This window comes from Chiroxiphia lanceolata, chromosome 2 (genome assembly GCF_009829145.1).
Source record: "Chiroxiphia lanceolata isolate bChiLan1 chromosome 2, bChiLan1.pri, whole genome shotgun sequence".
Lineage (NCBI taxonomy): Eukaryota > Metazoa > Chordata > Aves > Passeriformes > Pipridae > Chiroxiphia > Chiroxiphia lanceolata.
The window spans coordinates 114,006,631-114,023,825 of NC_045638.1; the positions used below are offsets into that span (position 1 = coordinate 114,006,631).

Sequence of the window (17,195 nt, forward strand, 5' to 3'; positions counted from 1 at the left end):
GATGTAAAAAAAGTTACTAACTACAGTAAATTAGCCACACTGAATACAGTTAAAGAGGGGAAAGCTACTGTATTTTCTCATCTCATTCTTTAGTTTGGTATATATGAAATTTTGATAATATTTTGGTCCTAATGTCAGTGTAGGGCCAGTGCAAACAATCAGCATTCAAAAGCAATGCAACATATAAATTAATCATCAAGTTGATGAGAATAGATAGCCTTTGTAGTCTTGAAAAGGTGTACCCCAAACTGGTCAGGAAGACTAGGAACAGCAAACTTTCTTCTTAATGTGAAACATTCCTCAGTTTCCTCAGAAAAACAAAACATCAGTCAGTTCTGAGCAGACTTGCAACAATCACCAGTAAAAGATGGGAGGGTTGGAGGTGGGTGGAGAAAAAGCTAAACTAAGTACAAAATAAATTTCAAACCACACTCCATACACATTTTATATGGAAGGGTGAGTGGGGAATAATGCACATTTGGTTTAAATTCTATATATACTTCAATGTCTGGTTTTAAGTCATCTCATGGAGTAACTTTTTCTGTAACAGAAATCAACTCCTTTTTTTGTTCAAAATACTCAACATACCATGCTTTGAAACAGAACTGTAAAGGAGAACACAGCTAAAGGTTTATACTAAAAGAGCCCCCAAAACAACAAAAAAAACCCCAACTTTGCAATTTCTCAAGGCAAACAAGTTGAAGGGACGTATATGTTCACCCTCATGTGGTGAAGTATCATCACAGCACTTCAGAAAATCAGAGAGATTGTGATGCTTGAGTCCTAAATGTTTTATATCAAGTTTATGTTTATCAGCACATTTCTAACAGACTAGTTTCAACATAATGAAGTCACCCAAACAAGAAGCACATAACATTTGTCAAACTAAAGTGGCCTGGTCCTTATCCAGTTAACACTGTAGAAAACCAGAAGGGTGGCAACATTTTTACATGACTTTCTGCAACAATCCCCTTCAAGAACTCTTAGAGTGCAATTTTTAATTTTGTTTTTTGGGCTTTTTGTTTCCCTTTCTCATTCAGTGCAGACAAAGGTACTGAAAGGGAGGTTTTCTGACACCACCCCCCAGCTCAGCTCCACTTTTTTCCCACACCAATATACTTCCCCTTTTTTTAACATGTTTGAATAACTCAGAGCAAAATCCATGAGTCAGATGTGACCTATTAAGTAGAAAATCAAGACCAGACTTATCAGAAGTTACTAAACACAAAGCTAAGGCAGCTCACTCCAAAAATAACAAGGGAGTAATTAAAGACCTGAACTGACAAAAAAGTAACTTCCCAGAATATTATTTCTTAACTGATTAAATATACATATATTTTAAGTGACTAAATATGCTCATACAAAGTTATTGAACTATATTCCAACAAGAAATAGCACTGCAAACAACTTGATTTGCAAATATACACACAAGATACAAACGTTTTAGGCAGCGCTAGGTCTGAAGTTGCCACAGCCTTTCCTGTTCCTCCCCACAACAAAACCAGAAACTACAAATCCCACCAATTATAAAGGCTTGTCATTATTAGGATTTCAAAATTACCCCATAATTTCTTGTGAAATTAAACAGTAAAGGAAGTCGCCACAGGATTAAAACCACAATAGTTCTGTATTTCTGCTTATAGTTTTCAGACAAAGAAAGTTTGTTGGCAAATGTAGTGGCTGTCATTCGTTATAATAAACACATGTAGTCATTTGTTACAATAAACATCTAGAGTGGCCGTCATAGGACAGGAGGAACCAAAAAAGATTTAAATTGCTAAGCAAAAAAAAAGGGGCATGCTTAAAAATAAAGTTTCCTGAAAATTAAAACCCATAATTAAAAGCAACACCTGGTCAGCAGAAATACCAGAGCAACTCAGGCACTGAAGCTCAATTCCAGAAGAGAACTTGACTAAAACTACATTTACTCTACACCTGGAAACACCTCAAGAAATAATCACTTTATTTTTTACTATCTTTTTAACATGTTCAGTGGATAATGAACATTTTGTTCTGTTTGCATACAAACAAACTGTGTCCTTACAGATATGGATTTCATTATCCAAATAGAGAGTAGAAAAGGCCTGAAGATTTCAGGGTAACATAAAATATTATTTAACATATAAAAGTTTAAAATGGTTTTATATAGAAAGAAAGTAAGTAATGGCTGTTCACAATCACCTAAAAATGTGAACTTTTACTGCAATTCACATGTGAATATTACATAAGGAGTAACCAAACATAATCACATTTCTGGCAAAAGAAAATACATCACCCAGCAACAGCATGACACATCCTATGAGACAAGTTGCTGCCAAAGCTCTACCTTAAAGCTAAAATGCTTCCCCCCACCCTTAATCACTGAAATCTCAACCATTTCCTCAGCCTGCTTGAGTCAGGAACAATCCCTCGGACTGGGTTTCAAGCGCCCAGCACATTTAGGTATTTAGAAAGGCACATACAGTTACACTCTGCCACCTGTACCACAGCAAACACTACGTATTGACTCGAGAAGAGCAGTTTGGGCTGACTGCAGCACTGAGGTAAATGTTTTTATGTAGAATTTATGACTGAAAGATACTTATATTAAAACTAGAAATATTCCTCCCCATCTTTTAACTAGCACCCACCCACCAAATCAACGTCAACTAATTGAAGGAATTGAAATATGAAAGCAAGGACTGACAACTTTGTAACACACACAACTTTTTATATCCACATCACTAGTAATTAGTAAAACACAATTTATGATGTGTTTCAGTTAAGAAGTACAATTATTTCTTTCCCTTGTCTGAACAAAAGGGCTTAACTTTTTGATTTTTGCACTAAGTGTGCCTTCTCTAACTTGAAAAAGCAAGGCTACAGACAGACAGAACCATCATGCAACCCAGATCCTTCTTTTTAGGTATAAAAACCTGCATCTCTTTATCAGTTACAACCCTGATATATTTTTTCCAAGCTTATTTTCATACACTTTAAGAAAAGGTGTTAAAACTTGGAGAAGTAGCAACATCAAGAAGTTTGAGAGTGTTCAGTGGGGAAATTACAAAGAAGTAGAAGGAGAAAAATGTTACAAAGATCAAGAAATGTCTACAATCTATTTGTATAATGTTTCTTTTTTAAATACTAACTCTTTAATCCCACTTGTAAAGCAGGGAGATAATTTCTCAGGGTAAAACTAAAAGGACAGCAGGCACAAGAAATATAAAATACATAAAATAGATGGTTTAAAATTACAGATTCTGCCTTCTCAGAGAAAAAAAGCTTCAGAGATATTGAAGAAATCATTTTCCACTACTACTCATGTGAGCAAGATTTCTGTAGCTAAGCTTTAAAATGATGTATGCAGATCAAATATGGATCCTAGGAGTCCAAAATGTAATAAAATAAAAGTCTGTCGTAACCTACATGTTTGGGGTGGTTTTGTTTGGAGATGTTTTGGTTTGTTGGGGGTTTTTTAAATAAAATATAAAAACAACTTAACCCTTATTGATTTGACGTCCAAAGCAAGAGACAAATACTTTCAAATTTGAAGTACGTGAAAATACTTTATATTTGTATTTAAACTATTTGAAAACACAAAACAGAAAGTGTGGAAATGTATTAACCCTCAAACTAGGAGAACAAACATTCCAAGTTGTATATTTTTCTACCTCCATCACCACAAAGACAAGACACCAGTTGAGTCATACACCCCTGCAATTTTGTCTGCTAAAATAAACCCAGGAAACACCATCTTCTCTAGTGCATTACTAAATTTTACTCCTTAGCTTTTGAGTTTATAAGCCCAGGAATTATTTTTTCCAGGAGTGACTCAAGATGCCACCAATTAATGGAAGCAAACTGGGTAATCTTTATTTCAGGAAGGCTGTAAACTGATGCCACAGTAAGCGTTTATTCCTCATGGCATCACTTTGTTACTTTAGATGAACTCACCTTGCATTTATTTCAGTCATAAAATAACATCCAGTGCAGCTCTGCAGCCACGTGGACAACTACAGAAATGCTGGGAGCAACTTGGAATATTTTGATAGGATTTAATGTTATGAGAAAATATCCTGAATATTTATCAAGCTGGTTGATAAAACTGTACCCACTCGAAGTGCAATGAAGGAAACTACATCCATTTTCCAGCTCACTAATAAGGTTTGTTTTCAAATCAAGTAAATTTGGAAACTCATGCTTCTAATTACAAAAGTACCCTCCTCAACCCTCAGACTAAGAAGTCACCATCTCTGCTATTTTCACCATTTGTATTTCAGACACACAGGAAATCTCTCAATAGCTCTGGTTCCTGAGAAATCTCACAGGAGAATTTAAAATTCTGCATATAACAGAAGCTGAAATTCCTGGAGCTCTTCGAAATGTTTAGGCTGAGGGGGTTTCTTCAGGTACAACCTTTCAAATTAAACTTACAAAGTAGTTACAGGAATCTTGTTCTTTTTTCCAAGTGGGTTTGGAAGTCCTCAAATAAGAAACGCCTCATCAGCACATTTTAGAAAGTGCCAGAAACAGCTGGTGAGATGCATAAAGTGGGCACTTGACTCATCTTCCAAGTGTCTCTTTTCAGCTCCAGCCACAGAAATGTTGATTTTTTTTGCTTTCTGCATGTCATCAATCCCAAAGAACAACCTAAGAAAACATTCCATTTTGCCTTCAAAGATTCAGGCTGGGATGACTCTGTGTGACCATGAACACCTACAACACACAGATCCCAAAACTACACATGGTTTTAGAGGTGCCACATTCCAATTGATCCTGTATCATTACACTGTATATTTATGCAAAATTCTCTGATAATCCTGCCTTCTTCTTTAATTGTTATTTAATTTATCTGAAAGAAGTTGAGCTGCAATACTCCAAAGAACTTCACTACTATATGATATGATTTAATGGGATGGTACTCTAAAAATAAAAATCATCCTTTTGGGTGGTTCAAACCCATCTCTAAGCAACTATTTCTACAACTACGTTCTGACAAAAAAAGGAGGCAAACTGGGACATTTGGAAGTGCCAAATGACTATTAAGACAAGCAAAACTCTGTTATCAGTGCAGAGAGGAATGAGGTGGAAATCTGCACAACAGTCAAATGTGTCCTTCAGATCTGGATACACAAGTACAAAGCATCAGGCTCTGATAAAACCAGACCTAAAGGAAAAATTGCATTAAAAAGACATCTGGGGAGGGGGAGAAATGAATTTAAATCTAATAAAGTAACACAGTGTTTAAGGGAGATGAGGTGTCCCCCCCCCCGCAAAAGTTATGAGAAAGAGATGACCTAAACTTCATGATATTTTCTGAAGAAAAATAATATGAATATGCTTCATTCCTCATTAAATAGGCTGAGGGTTCTGTCAGCCCTCTCTATGTACAGGGGTATATGGGCCAAAATAATTCCCCACTGCCAATCTCATGAGGGTAAATTGTTCTCTTTGACAACAACTTCATTTGTTGTTAAACCACAAATGTCACACAGCTTTTCCCAGCAAAATACCCCTTAAGATCTTGCATTTATGTAGCTAAAGCAGCAGAAAAATCCATCACTAAAAACATGCTCAAGCAAAACTCAAATTATACTGAGCAAGCACATGACTGCTGATCACACCAGGCCAAATTTAAACCAACCAAACAAAAAAAATCCCTGCAGACAAAGTGTTAATACATTCATTTAACTGACTTTCATCAGGATCATTTAAGCTGTGGATTGTTAAAAAGAAAACTTGAAGAGAAGAGAAGCAGAGCCCTTTCCATGCTCAGAGCATTGGCTGCCCACATGGAGAGTTCATCAACTCAAAGCAAAACCAAAGTAGGGGAGAGGGTTTGGCCTCATTTCTACAGGAAAGAAGCTGCAGGAGAAGTCAAAGTCAAATGTTTCAGGTACTCTACCAATAATAACTGGGATAAAACTATTTTACAGGAAAATTCTTCCCCTGGTCTTGTCCTCTGCTATTCCCTACTAATTCCTAGTTCTATCTGGGAAATGGGATTGGCAACAGGATGTGAAGGTATTACCCTGCCTGAACTTTGTCCTTAAGGCAAGAAATTCAACACACATTAAGCACAGACAGAAAAATTTAAGATAAAACTCTCAGTGTCCAGCAGAATTAAATGTCTTTCCAAGCAGCCAACATAAACAAACGAGGCTGTGCTTCCTCTCAAGTGCAGTCCACACCACACTTCCACAAACATTCGCTTCTCCTTTCACCGGCTCCACAATTTTCCCTCAAACATCCAAGTTCTCAGAGATCACTGGAGAGAAGAAAATTTAATAAAAGGAACAGCAACCTCAAAAAGCAACCTGTGGACTTAGGGAGCAGCACCCGAGCTTATTAAACCACCCAAGATCATTAAGCACATACCTCAGTAAAAAAATACTTCAAACAGATGTTTCACTGAATGTTAAAACAGAAACATAACAACGACATAGAAACATATTTATTTAAATTGCAGAAAACAATCGTGGCAGCCAAAAAGGTTTGGCTTGAAGGAAAGGAAAGGTTTGGCTTGAAAAGGATTGAAGCAATTCTATATACAGTACTCTCTAATACATTCCATATAAAATAACCTGTATTATATCCTATATAAAATAACCCCTATTATATTCCACCTAAAATAACCCCTATTATATCGACCCAGCCTAACCAACGTTCCATTAGCAGGTGTTGGCGGAACAACTAAGGGAAAAGCAACCTGTTGTTGCTCGTTACTTTGGGGGTTGCGAGGAGCACGGGAATTCCGGGGCCCGTACCGAGAAAACGCTGCTTTCAAACGGGAAAAAATAAAAATAATAACAATAAAAATAATAATAAAATTGGCTGGTTTAATTCAGGTACGGGGGCCGTTCCCGAGGCCCTCCCGGGGCGGTTTTGCCCGCAGCCCCACACGTGTCCCCGCAGCCGCCCCCGCCTCTCCCTGCCCCGCTCCCGGAGCCGCCTTCCCTCCCCTTCCCTGCCCTTCCCTCATCCCGGGAACCTCCCCGCCCCTCCTCAGGCCTCGCCATCACCCCGGGCCGCCCCTTCACCCGCGCAGGCCCGGCCGTGTCCCCCCCCGCCCTCCCGGCCGCCGGGCGCTGACCTGGCAGAAGCGTCGGCAGTAGTACTGACTGCGGAGGAGCGCGGGCAGCCCTGGAGGCAGCCCGGGGGCCGCCAGCGCCTCCAGCTCCTCGCTGAGGCGCTCGGACTCCTGGTCGCTCTCGTCTTCCGCCATGGCGGCCCCGCCGCCCCGCGCGTACCGAGCGCGTCAGCCCCGCCCCGCCCCGCCGGAAGGGCCGCCCCTCTACCCTCTCATTGGTTAGCTCAGCTGTCCGTCAGCGTGCGCTAGCACGCGCGGCCCCTCCTTCCTTCTGCGATTGGCATGAAGCTCTCAGCCTCACTCCGTCCATTGGCTGAGAGACCCGTCAGTCGCACCTCACCCCTGCCACAGCGCCCCGCCCCGCCTCCATCGTGCCCGCCCGCCCGCTTCTCATTGGGAGAAAGCGCCGCTTATCAGAGTGAGGAGCTAATCAGCGCGAGACTCGCGGCGCGGTGGGCGGGGCCGTGCGTGTGGGTGGTGGAGCGGCGGGCCCGGCCCGGCGGGGCCTCGGCGGGAGCGGCGGCGGTGGCGGCGCCGGGGGCGGCGGGGACGGAGGGTAACGGGGCCCGGCACGGCGGGGAGGGCACCGGGCTGCGCGAAACGGGCTGCGGGGCATCCCCGGCCAACACTCGGCCGCACCTGCGCGGCTCGGGGAGCGCCGGGCCGGGCCCTCCGCGGAGCCCGGGGCGGGGAGGGAGGGGCGGGTGTGACCCCGGGGAGCGATCCCTGAGGGATGAACGCGTCCAGTTCCGGCTCCAGGAAAAAACAGACCCACCCAGAATGCTGTGTGTCACCGCTCGCGGAATCCCTGCGGGTATTGATGAAGTGCAAACACCTGGTTTGGTGGGGGATTTCTACCGTCGTTTCAGAAGCCAAAGCAACAAGTTTGTGTCGGGTCAAGGCCCGTTTCTTGCTTGATTTCACAAAATTGTTGCTTAGGAAACTCGTGGGCATGATTTGGGAAAAAAAAAATAACAAAAAAGAATGAAGAAAGTTACACTGATGCTGGAAAAAGGTTGTTTATCTTTGTGGTGTGTCTGTAGTGTGTCTTTATAGAATTGTACAAGTCAAGATTTAAAGTCAAGACTTACACTTACAGAAAGTAGCAAACAGAGCGAAAAAAATTAACTAGGAGAGTCGTTAATATCAAGATCTTTGCCTCCCTTTTTTTTTTTAAGAAGGTTGTAATCTCTTCATGTAACAAGGGTTTAAAAAGAGATAATTTTGAAGACTGAATTATATATTCTGTAGCGTGGTGCTGTCAAGGCTTACAGTTCAGGGAAGTAGTAAACAGAGCAAAAAAAAATTAGGAAAGTGGCTGATAACCAAGATCTTTGTCTCTTTTTCTTCAGAAGATTGGAATCTCTTCCATGTAGCAATGTTTTGTTTTTTTTAAAAAAAAGACAATTTTGAAGGCTGAATTATCTATTCCTTCAGTTCCAGGATGAGCAAAAATGCAGCAGAAACTGCATTCTGTCTTTTTTAAAAACCTTGCAACAGCAAATTGTAACAAAACAAGTGCAGAGAAAGTACATCATGCCCATAGGTAAATGACCAGGCAACCTATTGTATTTCTTAAAAAAATAAAATTAATATATATATAGACACATATATTTTGGAAAATACTTTGAAGATTCTAACACTTGTTACCTTTTTCTTTAAGGAAATGGGCAGTTAATGTGATGACCATTTATTTTGGTCAGAAAACCACAAACCTGAACAGAGCTATTACTTGATTTTATTTTTGAAAGGACTTAAATAATCTTAGCTGAGATTTACACAGCTACTCCAAGACATACAGGTCTTGTTTGATTTTTGGTGCACTTGAGTAGGTCATTGCCTGCTTTGACAACATAAAGTGTAATTTAGAGTGATGTTAAAAGTGTCCAACTCTCTTAGTTATCAGTGACCTCCCTCAGAGAAGTTGTTATGTTTGAAAACACAGTTTCTTATTTTACATTGAAATATATGCAATTTTCTGTTCCCATTAGGCTACCCCTTGGAGTTTTAGGCTCCAAGTTAAGGTTCACTCTAATAGTTGTGGTTTGAGCTGGAGTAAAAGCAAGGGCTGTTTCCAAACAAGTGCTGACAAAGCTCATGTTTGGTTTTGTTTAGTTTGGGTTTGGTTTCTTTTTTTTTGTTTGGGGGGAAGGGGGAGTAACTGGCTTTTGTAAGTGACAGTAATTGTCTTCTTGCCTGCCATTTGGACAGCTAAATTTCTGCTAAATAAATGAATTTTTTATTAAACTTCTGCTAACAGGATAAACACTTTCAGGAAATAAACAGAAAAATACTGACTCAATGAAAACCATCAAATATGTTGAAAATACTAAGAAGAAAGCATCTAAAGTGTAAAGTATAAAAAAAGGTCTTCAAGAAAAGCAGAAAGCCTTTCTATTTGACTTTAAGTGATAAACAGATTGGTTTGGAGGGTTCTGAGAGTTCTGAGTGCTGTGAGTTTGAGAGTTCTGAGTGTTCTCAGTTCTGAGCTTTGTAGTTGTAGAAACCGAAAGTCTTTTCCTCTGACCCATAAGGAACTTCATTCTCCAATTTCTTTAGATTTTAAAATGAAGAGCCTTCCTTTCATAGCAATTTCACATGTGTATCTTCCATGTAATTAATTATCTTTTAGATGCCAGTAAGTGCTGTATTGGGTGTCGAATAGACTCTGTCTAGGAGAGTTTGGTTGAAATCCTCAGCACACTTTGACCACAGTTTGGTTTTTTTCCAGCTGTGCCTTGTTGGAGGCAGCAATGGAACGGTTTGGAGTGAAATCCGCCCCGTCCCGTAACCGCTCCAAGACTGCCCTGTACGTGACCCCTCAGGACCGAGTGACTGAGTTTGGGAATGAGCTCCATGAGGATGGAGGGAAGCTCTTCTGCACTTCCTGCAACGTGGTCCTGAACCACGTCCGAAAATCTGCCATCAACGACCACCTCAAGTCCAAAACACACACCAAGAGAAAGGCGGAGTTCGAGGAGCAGAACGTCAGGAAGAAGCAGAGGACTCTCACTGCCTCCCTGCAGTGCAACAGCACTGCCCAGACAGAGAAATCCAGTGTCATCCAGGACTTTGTGAAAATGTGCCTGGAAGCCAATATCCCTCTGGAGAAGGCTGATCATCCCTCTGTGAGAGCCTTCCTGTCCCGCCACGTTAAGAACGGCAGCTCCATACCCAAGTCAGAGCAGCTCCGGAAGGCTTATCTGCCTGATGGCTATGACAACGAGAACCAGCTCATCAACACCGAAGACCGCTGAGAAGGAAACTGTTTTCATCATTGTTGTGAAGTTTTACATATTGATGGTGTGGTTTATTTTTATATTCATGCATATATACAGTGTTACATATTGATTTTACAAGCTATTTTGTATTCTTGTAGAAATGACAATCTATTCCTGGACTTAGTGGTGTGCCACAGATTGTTACTGACCCTGCTGTGGACTTCAGAACTCCTGATGAATGTAGGGAACATTCCTGGCGTACATCTGATCTCTGCCCGGTCCAGCAGTAACTGATGCTGAGATAAAGGCACTTGGATGGAGGACCTAAACAGTGCATCCAAATATCTGTGGAAGATGGTGTGGTAGGGATTGTTAATGATGTCACTGGATTGCTTTGTCTGGTATCCTGTCCCTGAGTGACCAAGAAGTGGTACTGCACGTTTGAACTGCAAGAAGCTGTAGAATGGTTAATTAAAATGTGACTGCTCTGTTGGGGGAAGACTGTTGCAGCTTTCTACTCCAGTTTGGTTTACCTTTTAAAACAGGAAACCTTTTTTCTTCTAGAATACTCTCTTAATCTGGTGCAACTGTGGATGTATCCATTAGCTGGAATAGCCAGTCTCTTGTGTTGACCTCTGAGCTCCACAGTTCTCACAAGGCTGGGAGTTGTGCAGGTTCACCATGTCTGCATTTCTGAAATCGCTGTTTCAGCATTTCTAAAATCACTGTTCTGTTGTCTCAGTTGTTGCCCTTTCAGCTTCAGTGCCAATCCTTGAAAGCTGAGTAGATAAACCAATAACTGAGTGTGGTTTGCAGTGCAGCTGCTGGCAAATGAACCTTGTGCTGGACCAAGTTCTTAGGGGAGAGGGTTAATGCCTTTTTCCTACTGGCAGGACTAAGGATGCAAAATCTAAATTGGGGCTGGGGGAGGCACTAAATTGTGGAGCTGAGAAGGTTTTTTCATTGTGCACAGGAGAAGAGACTCTTCCATCTTCCCCTGAAGGTCCTCGACATCTCCAGCCTTGTCATCGGCCTTTCAGCCAAGGGCAGTAAAGCGCTTAAAATCAGTGCTGCAAAGACTGTTCAGTACCTGTAAGCACAAGTAGGGAAGTGTTTATACTTGGAAGCTATACTGGAATTACAGACCTGGGCTATATTTCTTGCTCTGTGCTATGGCCACATCTGTTGGACTGGCAGAACTAAAATGGGAAAAGGAAGAATTTCAGTCATGTTACCCTCTCCAAACTCTAGTTGAGCCAACTAACCCACTGGATGCAAGTGCTCTGTAAGAAATGAGAGAGCATTGTGCAGAGTGCTGGAATACAACTGACCTCTGCCTGCTCTAGATTTCCTGGAGAAGCTCTGGGTTCAGAGAGGTGCCAAGCAGTTTCTGGTAGCACAGAAATCCTCCCACTCAGTGGATACAGTGGAGTAAACATGCTTTAACTCCCTTGGGTGGAGCCAGTTAGCCAGCTTCCTTTCCCCAGCAGAATTTCACAGTATTTCTTTTATTCCAGATATTTCCAGCAATACTCAGTAATTGCTAAAAAGAGACAAAACAACCTGATTATTTTGCTTCTGCAATTATTTCCCAAGCTGTTCCTAAAGCAATCTTTTTTGCTGGGCTGAGAGAGACTTATGTACTTAGCAATGACTGGTTTTTTGTGCACTTAGCTTCTGAAGAAATGCACTTGTGTTACATGTCCTGCTAAGAAACTCTGGACAAAACCAAAAGCAGGAGGCTGTCCATCCATGTGCACCAGGCCAGGGGTACTCAGCCCACTGCTGCACCTCTGGGACTGCACTCAGTCACATCCATCCCCTCAGTTGGGTTGGTTGTTGGTCCAGAGCTCCAGACAGAAATACCAGTAGCAATTCTTTAATCCCAGCTAGCAAAATATGCCTTCCAAAATATCATTTGCTTTTGCACAAGCTTGGGTTTAGCTTGAAATCATGAGCTGCCTTGGGCTAAAACTCTTCTGTAAATCTTCTTAAGCCAAGCCTTTTCTGTCCTGACGATAATTGAAAGTGTTCTTTCACAGCTGCTGTCTCATTACAGTGAAACAACATTCTCACTTTAATCTTTTATTTTTTTTTAAACCTTATCAATGGAAGCAAATGGAAGACAGTGAAGTGTTGAGAAAACAGGCTTCCGTTAAACAAAAGCATCTGGAGAAAAGAGGATGATTAAAGGGTGTGATTTTGGGCCAGTTAGCTCAGTTTTTACTAATGTGGGATTTTTCAGGCTGCACACCCCCATAACAATTTTGGATAAGATTCAATGTTTTATGTTTTTTCCTTAACTGACAAACTGACAGGCGTTTTGAAAAGCTTAATGGTGACATTAAATAGGGTGTTGCACAGCTTAAAAAAAATAAATCAATTTATTTTTACAGTTTTACACAAAAATAAAGAAGTTGGCAACATCAAGAGTTTTGGTTTAAAAAAGAGAACCTGTCATTCTCAATAAGGCAAAGGAATATTAGAATACTTATTTTCTCAAAAGCTTATTCTACTTACAGAGCAATGTCTATAGAGAGATTTACAGAATCAGAGCAATTCTACAAGTATTTTCATTAATTCTTCTAGTACCAGTTTACTTTTATGCAGTACAAGCCTGGTGAGGAACGTGATCAGCAGAGCCGTGGGCGACCGACTCCTGACAGTTTGGAACCAAGAGCTGGTCGTCAGAGTCTTCAGTGGAATGAACTTAATTCCACACAGCAGTTTGTAGGACATTGGTGTCTTAGTAAGGGGATACTTTCATTTAAGAAGGAGCTGCAGCATTTTACAAACTTTTTGAAAATCCAGATGCTGGTCCATTGCAACAAACATTAATAATGGAGTGAAACAATGAAAAATAAAGCACTTGCAGGTAACAGACAGAAGAATGAATAAGTTAAGTTTATAATCATGGACATGACTCAAATCATCAAGACCATTCTACTTTTAGAGAAAATAAGTGTGAGTGGTTCCACTCAGTTGTGGAACAGAGTCCCGCAAACATTCAATTTTAGAGCATAATTTTTACCAGTGTGGCTACAGTTGGATAAACTTTTAATTTATAATAACCTTTTAATTGCTGTTGATCTGAGGGAAGATTTACAGCAGAAGTGTTCTGGTATATCTAAACTAACTAATCACTAAATCCTAGCTCAGAGGCTGTGTGATTAAGTTATCAGTCTCTGTGCAAGAACACATTATTATTTTTCTATGTATTTCCTGCAAAGAAAAGTACCTTCAGAAGTAAAGGTAGGATGGTAGCAATGTCTGCTTTTCACTTTACATATGTAGGGACAAGCTATAAGGGATACTTGTTGCCAGGTGGTTTTATTAATATATTTGAACTCTAAATGTAATATTAAAAAAAAATTAAAAAGAAGAAATATTTTCTTCTCTGACCATGTACTTCAATCAGTGTAGCCAACTCACAGCTAAAATTACTGTGAAATGCTTTCCTTGGAACAACACTTTCAAAGAGTAAAATAATGAAAATGAAAAAACATGAGCAAGCTTCCAAATTTTTAATCATTTTGAAGCCTCCTTAGGGGAGGTGAAACATCCAACATAATGAAAGGGAAATCTGTTTTTCAAAACTTGTTCTGCAAAGTACGGGATATTTTCATGATAGAAGGGCTATTTTTAGCCAGAGCCCCTTTTAGCAGTTCTGAACTGAACAGTGAAATGCTCCCTGGTTTTGCAGCATAATGAGCTGGTTTTCAGGAAAAAGAAAAGAGAACAAAAAAAAGCTGGAAGTTTGGCAAGGATAATCTCTATATTTACATATAAAGAGAGGCAAGACTCACTGTTGTTGCATTCACATTGTACTCACTGCTACTTAACTCTTTGTGTAATTTGAGTGCTTGTTGTCTTTGTACAATTTTAAGGTTGTGTCTAACTTTCAAAATAAATCTTTTTTTTTAACAAAGCTTCTCACTGTAATGATTCTCTTAGTCTCTTTTAGTCTAGTGGAGATGCTTTACTTCTGGTTTGGTGGTAGGGATGTTTTGCTGATGGTAAGTGGCCACAGAAATGGTTTTATTTTAAAAAAAGTCCAGAACTTATGATTAGATAATAAAGTAGGGCTGAAAATACCTGCAGTGCCACAAGATTTCCTGTTGGAACAGTTAGACCAGAGTAAGTGATTTAAATTTTTATATTAAAACAATACTGAAAAAAAAATTACTTTGTGAAGTTTTCACTCAGTAATGGAAAAGTAGTCTCCTTAAAAAAATAAAAATAAAAAGGTATTCCTTTTTGATAGATTTATGCATGATCACTTATTTTGCCAACAAAGTGGATGAAGAATATGTGGTAGTCCATATATAAAGGTGTAATGTAAGATGGTAGAAATGGATTGTGACTGTCTGCAAAAAGGTCAGAGTTTGATCTCTGTCTCCCTTAGGGACCTCCTAAAAATTGGGCAAATAGCATCAATCAGCCCATCAAAAATTATCCAGAGTGGGTTTGATTCCTTACACATTCTAAATTCTCACCTGGCTTGACATCTCATGATGGATCAACAGTAAACTCATGCAGCCTCCTGACTGATGACTTTTATTAACCATTGCTTTCTCATTTTCACTCATTTCCAGCACATTAGAATCAGGTGATATTTATTACCCTGATATGAAGTGGAAAAGCAGAATAAACATATCCTTTTGTAAAGTTTTTTTTGTGTGGACAACTCTATGAAACAGCACGTGCAGACTTGCAAAAATGAGTGTATTGGTGAGGATTTGTGTGCAAACTAATGCGGAACTGGGTGAAACGTGTATTTAAAGTTTAGTTATTAGGCCATGCTGAATTCTTACAGGGACACTTTTCTGTCTGAATCCTGGCAGTTCAAGCCATATCCAGGATGCAGTAGGATGGAGGATACACAGCTGCTTTGAGGCCACACTTACATTAATAATTAGGTTTGGCATTTATCATTTACACAGGGGAGGCAGCAGAGGCAGGAGGAAACACAATCGGGGCAGTTCTGCCCATGTCAGGTAAGAATTTGGGGGTTTGGAATTTGGAATTTGTGGGTCATCTGGTGGTGGAGGCCCCCTCTCTCCTATCCAAAAGCAGATCATTGAGCTCACAAGTAGGAGCAGAAAGTGTGAGGTCAGACACAGAGAGCTACTTTAAGGATATCATTCGGCAGCTCTGTTCAAATCTGGGAGAAAAAGAATTAGGAGCTTTAGAGGTTCTTAGGGGGTTTTGTTGTGTTGCTTTGCCTCAAGTGGGTTTTTTATCTGCCCTTCAGTGGACAAAATAGCTCTCAAGTTCAGCGCTGGATTTCACTGGAGTAAATGAGACCTCCTCACCTTTGTTCTTCTATAATTAGCTTTAAATTGCTTCCTCCCTCCCCTTATTTCTGAAGCCCGTCGTTACCATAAGACAAATCCAATAGCTACAACACCCTTGGAAGTGTTTCATGTACAGCAAAACCCTGAGTAGAGTCTTCACCACCTCTGTATTGAATGAACTGATGTCCCTCATGATGAGAGGGTTCAGGCCCAGGCTCAGCCTGCACTTTAGAACCTGTTCTCTGTTCTTTGATTTAACAAGGGTTGGCTCCTCTCATTAAACTGAAATTGCTGGGGGAAAAGGGAAATGCAGAGAATCTCACAGGAAAAGGAGAGGGCTTGCAAAGAAATGAAGTAGCAGATCTTTAACAGGGAATTACAGTGATCACTCGTGACAGGCAAGGAGCTGGATGGGACACTAAAATATTGCTGTCAAACCTTCTTCATGTAGGGTTAAGGTAACTCTCAGCAGACTTACTGGAACCCACTGTCAAAATGGTGTGTCTCACTTTGTGGTTGGAGACTGATCACCTGCAAACAGGAAAAAAGCAGCCCCAAACCACAGCTTTGGTCTTGTGATACTGTAAAAATAGAAAAGCTCACAGGAATGTCTCAAGGTGGTAAAACAGTCCCAACAAAAAACATGAAAAATTTAGATTCTTTGCCATTTTCAGAAAGATTATAAAGAAAAAACCTACCAAAACAAACAAAAAACTCAAAACAATTAAACAGATACCAACCAACAACCCCAGAGCAACCATTCTCCAGGAAGGAGATAAAGGTAATGATGTATCAGCAGGGGCAGTGGAAGTCTCATTTGCCAAAGGCTTTTTACCAAAGTACAGATGAGTGTCCAAGCTATTTACTATAAAAAATAAAACGTAAAGAATCCTTACAACCTATCTACAGTGTGCAGGACAGGGAATATATTCCTTCCTGCCACTCTGACCCACGTCTCCTCTCCCAAAGGGAGACAGCACAGAAGACTTCCACAAAATTGCCAAAAAGGGATTGCCCACCCAGAAATTTGATCTCAAACCACCACAGAGAACAGACAAAACCTTGTTTAATGAAAAAGCTTCAATCTGCAGCAATCGAGCCCAAAACACTTTGTCTAATAAAAGTACAGAGCTTAAGTACAAACTACTAATATTACATTCCTGGCATAGGCTGTGGATAACTCGACACAGCATAGGCAGAAATGGCAGTAGCAGGAAATCCCTCCCTGAATAACCATTTTTTCTAAGTTAGACATGGATTCACCACTAGGTGTCTTCACTCTACAACCCGTGGTAGGAGTGTTTGTCTCCAGCGGAGGCAATGCCGTGTGTGCAGTTACACTCCACGAGTTTTCTGTCATAAATATTTGCCATTCAGGCTGGACTGTAATTTTGTAAGGCTTTTTCAGTTTCTCACCAATATCAGGATGATTCTCCTGTGACCAGACCCTTCCGAACTCAAAATTTCAGAGAGTTGTTCCGTTATTTTCTCCAAAACATTACTTTGAAAAAAGAATCCCGAGAATTTAAATTTTTTTAAGACCATAATATTCAGTATTTTCTCTAGAAAAATATATTTCAGTGTTTGACTACCCTCTTGGAAAGT

At 40.4% G+C, this 17,195-nt stretch overlaps 2 protein-coding genes across 3 annotated transcripts in view; one reads left to right on the plus strand and one right to left on the minus strand.

Annotated features, from left to right (window-relative positions):
* The window catches only part of ZNF654 (zinc finger protein 654), a 31,953-nt gene extending 24,732 nt beyond the window's left edge, over positions 1-7,221 (minus strand). The window contains 1 exon segment of the mRNA XM_032679786.1: positions 7,076-7,221. Coding sequence (XP_032535677.1) covers positions 7,076-7,207 — 132 coding nt within the window. The 5' untranslated portion in view covers positions 7,208-7,221.
* Positions 7,222-7,585: 364 nt separating this feature from the next.
* On the plus strand, positions 7,586-14,221 carry CGGBP1 (CGG triplet repeat binding protein 1). Of its 2 annotated transcripts, none has more exons than XM_032680399.1 (2): positions 7,586-7,628; positions 9,804-14,221. In XM_032680399.1, the coding sequence occupies exon 2, from the start codon at positions 9,826-9,828 to the stop codon at positions 10,327-10,329; it is 504 nt and encodes a 167-aa protein (XP_032536290.1). In that variant the 5' UTR covers positions 7,586-7,628; positions 9,804-9,825; the 3' UTR covers positions 10,330-14,221. The 2 variants fall into 2 exon arrangements, with proteins under 2 accessions (XP_032536290.1, XP_032536289.1); XM_032680398.1 differs by lacking the exon at positions 7,586-7,628 and adding an exon at positions 8,461-8,618.
* Positions 14,222-17,195: the final 2,974 nt, after the last annotated feature.